At 34.4% G+C, this 10,288-nt stretch overlaps 1 protein-coding gene across 1 annotated transcript; it reads left to right on the top strand.

The window, feature by feature from the left end:
• Window positions 1-501: 501 nt before the first annotated feature.
• Window positions 502-4,348, top strand: LOC110670714 (selenium-binding protein 2). The gene is made up of 7 exons (XM_021832866.2): window positions 502-767; window positions 1,324-1,519; window positions 2,100-2,327; window positions 2,562-2,793; window positions 2,920-3,027; window positions 3,114-3,386; window positions 3,869-4,348. The coding sequence occupies exons 1-7, from the start codon at window positions 638-640 to the stop codon at window positions 4,148-4,150; spliced, it is 1,449 nt and encodes a 482-aa protein (XP_021688558.2). The 5' UTR covers window positions 502-637; the 3' UTR covers window positions 4,151-4,348.
• The last annotated feature ends 5,940 nt before the right edge of the window (window positions 4,349-10,288 follow it).

Below are 10,288 nucleotides of genomic sequence, written 5' to 3'. Positions count from 1 at the left end.
AAAATTAATATCCACATGTAAAAGAATGGGTATTTATCTGACAACTAATACTTAAGAATGTTTTACTCCCTTTCTTATTTTAGTTATGTTAGACCCTTCCATAATTAAATTATCATTTTACATATATTAATGGTTCAAATCCTCAAGTCTATTTATCTTTATTAAAAGTTATTAAAATTAAAATGAAAGTTGACAAAGAAAAATTATTTTTTTTTCTTTTGTTATACAATGATTAAGGTTTTAACAATTTTGAGAATCGTTAATCAATAACAAATCAAATCAAATTTTAATAATTATTAATAAGCTAATTATGGAAAATTTTTAAAAATATTAATCAATAATCAACCAAATCAAACGTGTCAATGGGTTTCAAATAAGGCAACATGGCACATCCTTCTGTCACAAATCACAATCCGATAAGTGTGGGCCCATAACTAGTAAATTAGTTAATTACACAGATAATCGTAGCCAAAGGCGTAATTACGGATACATCCCCCCTGGACATATTCCCACGAAGACAGCAAAGACGACATTATACAAGTATGTATCTTCTCTCATTCTCAGGCTATAAAAGTAGCAGGAGCTTATCTTTTGCAATAGTGTTTCAATTGCTATTTTTCTAAGAGAGAAAGCAGAAATGGATGCAGATGTTGTTAGCTTGAATAATCGTCATGGATTCTGCAACAAGGGACCTGGTTATGCCACTCCACTTGAGGCTATGGCTGGTCCTAGGGAGTCTCTTATCTATGTTACTTGTGTCTACACTGGTAAGTCAAATTTCTCTTCTTTTCATCAATTTTTTTTTTTTTCAATTTCAGCCCATGATGATAAATGGGTATGCAGTTTTATCCATATCTGCATCTTTTTTTGAGGTTTTATGTGTGATTGATTGCAGTGTTTTTTTGTTGGCAATAGCAAATTAATGGCCTTTTAAAACCTGTTCAACTTGGGTTTTATTTGCATATCAATGAAGATTGGGTATGTGAATTGCAAATATTGGTCTTTATACTCCAGAATTTCTCTTCTGTGGTTGCTTTAAACTGTAGAATTTCATATCAACTTGGAGCTGCTGTGGAGAATCAATTTTATGTGAGCAAACCCAATTCATAAACAAAAATATTAGATAAGGTTGATGCAGGAATCAGCAGTGAAACTGCTGTTCTTTTATGGAAACTTTTCTGGTTTTCGCCTATTCGCCTTTGTTGTTTTTTCCTAACATTTGAATATGTGGATTGTATGTGCAATTGGTCATTCCCTTAGAATATTCATTTCATCTTATGATTTGGGCAAGAAAAACAAAAATTCGTTTCAATATCTATACAGGAACGGGAAGAGAGAAGCCTGATTATCTAGCCACAGTGGATGTAGATCCAAACTCACCTACTTATTCTAAAGTTATCAGTAGGCTACCTGTGCCATATGTAGGAGATGAACTGCATCATTCAGGGTGGAATGCTTGCAGCTCTTGCCATGGAGAACCATCTGCAAACAGGCGTTTCCTAATCCTGCCTTCATTGATGTAAGAGAATGCAATTCAATTTTAAATTGCTCAGTTTTTTCTTTCTTCGAAAAATTTTATTGTGGATAAGAATCATTAGGTTAGCTATCGGAAATAAAAAAGTATACAAGTCATCAAACCTGTGAAGAGTAGAGGGCTTATAGATTAAATGAAGAAGGCTTTAATCTTATGGCAGTTCTATGAGGAGGAAAGATCAGACAACAGTTATGTTGTTCCCTGTAATGTTGGAAGCTTAAAATTTTGGGTGCCTTGATAATTTGTAAATTCAATTATGCAACTCAGTACTTATAACTATAATCCTCTTATCATGGTTTGAGATTCAGTTATGGCTGTGTTGAATTCATAATCCTTTTATGTAAGTCCAGTGAGGTAACTAGAGGCCTAAAGAGAACCAAGCATTACCATTTCTTTTACCTATACCTTATATAAGCCACCAAAACTGCACAAGCACAAAAGGAAGAAAGCCAGTTATAAAATTCTCTTCAATTTATTGGCGCTATCTTGCTGTTGAGGATACTCTATTAGTTACCAATTTTCTTTATGTAAGGTTGTGTTATCTTGAAATCTATAATTCTTTCAGATCTGGTCGCATCTATGTTGTTGACACCCAAAAAGATCCAAAGGCTCCATCACTGCACAAAGTTGTTGAACCGGCAGATATTGTACAGAAGACGGGATTAGCCTATCCACACACTGCCCATTGCCTTGCTTCTGGAGATATAATGGTCTCCTGCCTAGGAGATAAAGATGGAAATGCAGAAGGAAGTGGATTTCTTCTTCTCGACTCAGAATTCAACGTGAAAGGAAGGTACATTGTTGTGCACATTCTCTTAAAACGTTTGCATGGCTTCATGTAACTCTTTGGATTGCCCTTAATCATCTGTCTGTTTTGGGTCTCTTGTTTAATTCTAGAACTTTATTATTGTTCAATGGTCCAAGAGTGTTAAAACACGTTATGTGGCCAATTCAATTGTGAAGAGATGCAAACGGAATTGGTAAAATATGATTTATATAACCCTTTGGCTATCATCTTGTTCTTCAGGTGGGAGAAACCAGGGCATAGTCCACCGTTTGGTTATGATTTCTGGTACCAACCCCGACACAACACAATGATCAGCTCATCATGGGGAGCTCCTGCAGCCTTCACTAAAGGGTTTAATCTGCAGCACGTTTCAGATGGTCTTTACGGGAGGCATTTGTATGTCTATAGCTGGCCAAATGGCGAACTGAAACAGACATTGGATCTTGGTAACACAGGGCTCATACCCTTGGAGGTGAGTGCTATAAATACAAATTTACAATCTTGCTTCATGAACACGCACATAGTTATGCATGCCTTTTCTGCATTCCTGTAAAACTTGAGGCTTTAAGCCTCTGATTTGTGTTTCACTTGCTTGCAGATAAGGTTCCTTCATGATCCTTCTAAAGATACAGGGTTTGTTGGGTGTGCTTTGACCGGTAACATGGTGCGATTTTTCAAGACCCCAGGTGGATCATGGAGCCATGAGGTATGCATGTGGTAGACATTGTGGTCGCTGTAAGCATGGACAACATTTTGAATTGTTGTATAACCCAAGTTCATTGTATTTTGCAGCTGGCAATATCAGTGAAACCCTTGAAGGTGAAAAACTGGATTCTTCCGGAAATGCCAGGCCTCATAACTGACTTTCTGATCTCTCTTGATGATCGGTTTCTTTATTTTGTCAATTGGCTGCATGGAGATGTCAGACAATATAACATTGAGGACATCAAAAATCCAGTCTTGACAGGCCAAGTTTGGGTTGGCGGCGTGATTCAGAAAGGAAGCCCTATAGCGGTGGAGAAAGAAGATGGAGAAACTTGGCAGCCAGATGTTCCTGAGATCCAGGTTTGTATAAATTTACTGTGTCTCCAGGGAACAAATATCCTCTCAATCGTAATTGACTGGTGTGTCTATGCCATGAATGTGACATACCACTCACTGATTGTGGAGTAGTTAATGCTTGGAATTCTTATTGGCGCTATATTATGATGCTTGAAATGCGTTGTTTGTGACCAAAGTATAAACGTTATGCAGGTCCTTCAGTTGTTTACATGCAATTGCATGTGGCAGCATCATGTGTTTGCAACTGCATGTGTTTATGCATCTCTTGTGCTGAGTATATGTTCTTTTGTGTAACTGGGAAGCAAAAGAATTGTGCTCTACTGTTTCCAGTGCACGATTACATTAACCAGGATCATAATTTGTATTTATATAAATCATTTTCTTAATTTTTCATGGTACTTAAGAGTGATATCCATATCTGCCTGAGGCACCTCTATATCTGGTAGAGATTGATGAGCTTCAATTTTTTTCCTTTTTTTCTTCAGGGCAATAGATTGAGAGGAGGACCTCAGATGATCCAACTAAGTTTAGATGGGAAGAGGCTTTATGTCACCAACTCACTCTTCAGCGCTTGGGATCGTCAGTTTTATCCTGAACTTGTAGAGAAAGGATCCCACATGTTACAGATTGATGTTGACACTGTGCGAGGTGGCCTCAAAGTAAACCCAAACTTTTTCGTGGACTTTGCAGGTGAACCTGATGGTCCTTCCCTTGCCCATGAGATGAGATATCCAGGCGGTGACTGCACTTCCGATATATGGATTTAGGTATCCAGACCAACTATTGTGGTGCGAGGGGTTGCCTGAGAACATATTTTACTGATATGCATGCAATAATCCATTCAGTCTGTGGATGTAAAGATTACCATGTTCTGGTTGGCTAATCTTGAATGGAGGATAGGTTATTGTACTTACGCTATTATGACATCTATGGTCCAATCTCAAATAAATTTTATGCACTCTGTATATTTATTTATTTATTTCATTTTATTTTTATCCCATCTCGTTCCTAACAATCGGCATGCGGACAAAAGCAAGAAGTCTCAATAGGTACGCTCATAGGAATTGTTCGTTTGTATGCAATTATGGGTTACTAGGAAGGAAAAGGCCATATTAAGGACGCTAAAGTAATTATTATTGTCAATTCACGAGAGAGAAAACGACAATAGCATAATGTAGAGATGAACATGGAAAGTTGGGTGGTACACGGGCTTTGGGTTGGGTTTATCATCTTTGAAGGTGCTGTGATATGCGGGTCAAGGAAATTCGGGATGTGATTGTGTTTACATCATGCTTTAGAGAAATAAAGAAGACTTCATATAAACGAACAAATTATGCTTATATTTGATGGCCAAATTTATTTTTAAGCCCCTGAAATGTTCTAGTTTTGTATAGTGAACTCTTTCTTTTTTCCTTTTTTTTCCCCAAATATGTCATATTAAATCCATGAAATTTTCATTTGAAATACATTTAGGACTTACTTAAAAAAAAAAAGTTTAACCAAGATTTAAGAAACATTAAGAAAAATTACACATTTTTTGTTGTGAAAATTATTGAGGGCAGAAAAAGGAATTCTATTTACAAATCTCTAAAATTTTTAGTTTTATCTATTTAAAGTGTTAATTTTTTTTTCTTTTTTTTAATAAAAAATTTCCATTTAATAAATTTTTTACTTTTGTTATTTCATTAATTTTAATATTACTAGTTAGAAAGTTTATATTTTTTTTAGACAACCATATTCGATTAAAACTTTAACTCAAAACTTTACAGTTAGAGATGACTTTAACATTGATCCCAAAACTAAAATTTTTTGGTTTTATCTATTTAAAGTGTTAATTTTTTTTTCATCTTTTTAATAAAAAATTTTCATTTAATAATTCTTTTTATTTTTGTTATTTAATTAATTTTAATAGTACTAATTAGAAAGTTTATAAATTTTTTTTATAAAATCAAATTCTACTAGAACTTGAACTCAAAACTTTATAGCTTTAGAGATGACTTTAATATTGATATAGCTCACCAAAATATATATACACTTAACCTAGTAACTTAAGTTTTCATTTAGTTTATAGGCTAAACTGTATTAGTGATTTGGCCACAAATATAATTCGGCCAAAAAATGGTTCGGCCACAAATGGTGATGTGCCTTGTGAAGGAGAAAATGAAATTGCTTAGTTATGAAAAATAAGAAATTTAGTTGGAATGAATCAAGGAACAAGAAATAATTTTGAACCACAAAAAATAAGCCAAGATAAAGTAATATAACACTAAAATCAAACTTCAACAGAATTCGGTTAAAAAGAAATGATTTCTTTTTGGTATTTTATGAATTAAGATGCAATAGTAATAAAAAGCAAAAATAAGAGGATAACTATGAAATGTAAACTTTGATAAGAGTAATCTTGCTACAAAGAATACAATCCCAATGAAGACGCCACACAAGGAACTCTTGTAATAAGTCAAAACTTCACCATAAACAAATAATATTTAATAAGAGAGAAGAAAAAAACACTTGTTATTGTGATAAAAACTCAGAATGCTTTAAGCTTACAAGAGTTGGCCTTTGCATATGTTGATTACAAGCACTATAAAAGAAAGAAAAGAAAGGTTACTAAATAAGAAGTTTGAATAGTCTTCTAAATAAGGAATAATGTTGAATCTTAAAAAAAAAAAACTTCAAAAATCTGTCCGTAAGCTGATGCACGAATTTGATGAGATTTGGTTGACTTTTTAGCCTTATTTTCTTCCTTATTTGCAAGATATTATAATCTTTTTCTAATTTCATTGACTTGGTCAATTCCAAACAACAAATGGGAGCTTTTTACACACATATAGGCTTATTTTCTTCATACTCAGCCCATTATCTTTATTTTAATTTAAGCCCAAACATTTTAACATGCACTTAACACACACGCCCCATGGACATATTAAGTCTAACCCAACTTTTTGAATTCTAAATATAAGCAAGCAAAGTGATAAACTTGCTCTTGGACCTAGTCAACAGGCTCTCATATGTTATGTCACTATGTGGTACATCATCTACCCCTTATTGATCAGGATTTGCTCTCGAATCTAATTCTTTTCCATCTTCAAAATCATCTTTTAAGTAAGGAGAAAGATCCCTCACATTGAAAGTAACATAAACATTATACTCACTAGGAAAATCCACCTTATAGGCATTGTCATTGATCATTGCTATAATATAGAATGGACCATCAGCTCTTGGCTGTCACACCTTACCCCCCACGTAAGGCATAACATGATCCCGTAGTATACTTAATGAATTACCGAACTTCGCTTACTGATAATCCATTAAATATACTACAAGGGATTTTAAACCAATTTCTATTCATTTTGAAGTGTAGGGTAATTATGAACAATTAGTAAAAAGCCTTTAATTAAGGTTCATTATAACGCCCTCACTTTAGGTAGTCCGTACATTCTACTGTTCCGATGACTAATGTCTGTCTGGACAGCTAGAATGTCTGGAACTATATATAAACTAGAGTGAAGAGTCATAAATAAATCAAATAATGATAATAAAAAAATTAAAGAAAAATTTAAGAAATGAAATGCAATAAGGTTAAGTGAGCCAAAGCTACAGCGATAGGTAACCCTAACGGGAAGCGACTGTGAAGACAGTTGGCGACCCTAGACCCATGGAGAACCTTGTGAAATAATTTTTGGGACTCCAGTGAATAATTATTGAGGTTCATATGACAATGGAATGCCAAGGAAATGCTAAGAAAATTTTGTAAATCGGTACAGGCAATTTTAACTCGGTAAGCAAAACGAAGGGCATTTTGGTCATTTCACCTTCAGAGATGATTTTTGACTAACTTGTCCATTTAAGTAAGTGAGGTATATGACATAAAATGTGAATAAATATTGATGAAAATTTAATAAAAAAAATAAGTAAAAAGAGAAGAAAGAAAGATAAACAAAATGAAAAATTTAAATTAGAATTATCACCTAAGCATGAAGTAATGATAGTGTAATTAAAATTTTTTCAACCAATCATATTTGGACAAGCTTAAATATAAAAGCCAAATTAGAGATAATTAAACCAAAAAAATCAATTCCTTCTTCTTCCTCAACCTTGGCTGAAACCCATTTCTCTCACCCCACCATTGATACACCTTCATCAATCTTGTAAAATCTTGATTCCTCATCACAAAACCCATAACTTTCTTTATCAAAACTTATCATCTAACCTTGCTAAGGTGTTTGGCTGCCAAGAATCAAAGAGAAAGTGAAGATTTGAAACCTTAGAATCTTGCTTCAAGAGGTTAGTGCTAATTCTCTCCTCTCTCTCTCTCTCTCTATATTCTTTATTAGGATACTAAATTGAGTTAAAAATTGTTGAAATTGAAACAAAATATGCATGTTTAGACCTCCCTTGATTTTCGACAACCATTGTAGGGAGAAGAATTAATGTGTGTAATTCAATTTAAACTTGAATTCTAGTTTGGTTATGGTAATATATATGAAGTATAATGTGAATTGCATGTGTTACATGAAGTTGGAAATTTGTGGTTAGGGTTTAGAACCCAAAAAATTGGGGGTTTGTGGAATTGATGATGAATTGGTGTTCTAATGGTCAATTAGTGACCATTTGGCATGGTTTGACCTTAATTTGGGATTGATTGTGGCAATGAATATTGAATTAGGTGAGCTACCCTATGAGCTAGAAATTCTAGAGTTGAATCCAGTGAGTTTGGGCAGTCATAAGTTGACTTGTGTAGCTTCAATTGGTGTAAGGCTAATTGGAGATGAAACTAGGGACATAATGCCACATTTTTTATGAAGAAATCCTACCTAGAAAACCAACCTCAAGTGACCTAAATTTGGCTTGAATTCGGGTAACCAAAACCGGGACTTGGAAAAATGACCATATGAATAGTGTTTGTTCAAATGGCCATAACTTTGTGAAGAGAGGTCCAAATGACCTAATTCTTGAACGCATGGAAAGCTTAGACATAGTACAACAACTTTCATGGAGAACTGAAACTCAAATTCTGACCATAACCAATTCAAATGGCTAACCAAATTTAGCTCACCAAAACTGTCAGAACCATAATTGCCTAGAAATTCTGGACATGGACCAATCTGGCCAGTTATGGTAAAAATGCCATACCTTGAGCTAAAAAACTCCAAATGGAGTGATTCAAAAATGGAATTAAACTAGAGACATTAAGGAATAACTTTGATGAAGAAAGTTTAGCCAAATTCCCACTTTAGAATGGTCCAATGAAATAGTAAACATAGGTAATGAAATCTAAAATTTTGGAATTACTTCTAATAAGCTTTGAATTGCAATTGGCAACCAATGCCAACAAATTTGTGGCCCAAAATGTGGTATGACCATATGTTTAAAATTTGTCTCCCTATTATTATTGAAAAAGTCAACATTTTGCATGAATAGTAATGTAAATGGTAACCACTATAACATCAAATGTAAAGAACCAAAACCTAACTTTGTTAATATGCCCTAGTATACCTAGTATGATTGGTTTGGATAGGTTAGCATGCCAATAGGGTTTCGATTGCAGTACTGTCTATGGCTTCGTGTCATTTCATGATTTATGGCTTTAGTGCCATTTTGTGATATTATGACTTTTGGCCATTTTGCTATTCTTGACATACTTGGCTTTATGCCCAATGATTACTATGGCTCGTTAGCCGTTCTGTTGCACACCTGGCAGATACTACGTGACCGATAGTGTGATGGCCCGAGGTACTTGGTACCTAGTGCTAATTTACCCGTTTATCTAGTCCAGTCAACTGGTATAGGTTACTTGGGGCAATTAAAATGAGTCTTAATAAGTTATAACTAAATAATGAACCTAAAAATCACTAAATTAAGAATATCACAAATAATTATCAAAAATTCAGTCTGAATGAAATAATAGCATAATTTCTGCATATTTAATTATTTAGTTTAATTTTTTTTTATATTATATTGGCACCACTAAGCTGTATGCTTAGCATGTTGTTGTTTGCCACGCGTAGGTACTGGAGACCAGGAGCGAGAGCCTAGTAGGCCTTAGACTGGGAATTTTAGTTTTGATCTGCATCAGTGTCGAATTGTGTCACCTCATCAGTGTAGTGTATTTTGGTAGGACCCACTAGGCCTATCAGTGATTTTGTATTTTGTAATTAGACTTTCAGTTTGCCATGTAAATTATAAACTCATGTAATTATTTATAAATTATGTAATTAATGGGATTTGCATATTTTATTTATGAAATTTGAGTATGGATCTATTTATGTATGAAATTATGAGTTTGCAATATTGAGATGAGATTTGAGATTGGGAAAAGTTACATATATTCGAAATTATTGTTGAGATTTTTAACAGGTGGATTCGTCAAAATTGTAAATAATTTAGGAGAAACTTCGCCAGTTTCTCCGATTAATAAATTGACCCAAATTAATAAATAAAATGTGAATACTAGAATATGTAATAAGATAAGTTAATATGCTCTTGTACCGAATGTGACATGCTTTGCTCTGCTACACTGTAGATGGGTGAGGGGTATCGCATTTAGTGGTATCAGAGCACAATTTAGGCGTTTCTGGGTTTAGATAGAGTACATACCATGCATTGCATTTGTAAGAGTTGAGGTGATACTAATGTAGATCTGTTTGTCTTTGATTATTTTGGTTAGGATATGGACCCGACCTCGCAGAGAGCAGTAGAGGAAGAGGTGGAGAGTCATGCTCCATCCGTGGTTGAAGCTGGAGGAGGGGGAGCTCCTATTCCACTAATACCTGAGGGACTTGCACAACACCAACAGGCGTTATTTGAGCAAATGACTGCCTTTTTCAGACAAATGACGGGGGCAATCCCAACAATTTTGCCACCACAACCAACACCATAGAAGTCCCATTTGGAGAAACTCA

Source organism: Hevea brasiliensis, chromosome 9 (genome assembly GCF_030052815.1).
Source record: "Hevea brasiliensis isolate MT/VB/25A 57/8 chromosome 9, ASM3005281v1, whole genome shotgun sequence".
NCBI classification, from domain to species: Eukaryota; Viridiplantae; Streptophyta; class Magnoliopsida; order Malpighiales; family Euphorbiaceae; genus Hevea; species Hevea brasiliensis.
Note: the sequence above shows the minus strand (reverse complement) of the source record. Positions and strands in the feature narration are given on the sequence as shown.

What these genes read in the sequence shown, in the direction of transcription:
- LOC110670714 (XM_021832866.2), top strand. Translation starts at nt 638, where the DNA reads ATGGATGCAGATGTTGTTAGCTTGAATAATCGTCATGGATTCTGCAAC. An exon ending in TGTTACTTGTGTCTACACTG is followed by an intron (nt 768 to 1,323) that starts GTAAGTCAAATT and finishes ATATCTATACAG; the next exon opens with GAACGGGAAGAGAGAAGCCT. An exon ending in CAGATGTTCCTGAGATCCAG is followed by an intron (nt 3,387 to 3,868) that starts GTTTGTATAAAT and finishes TTTTTTCTTCAG; the next exon opens with GGCAATAGATTGAGAGGAGG.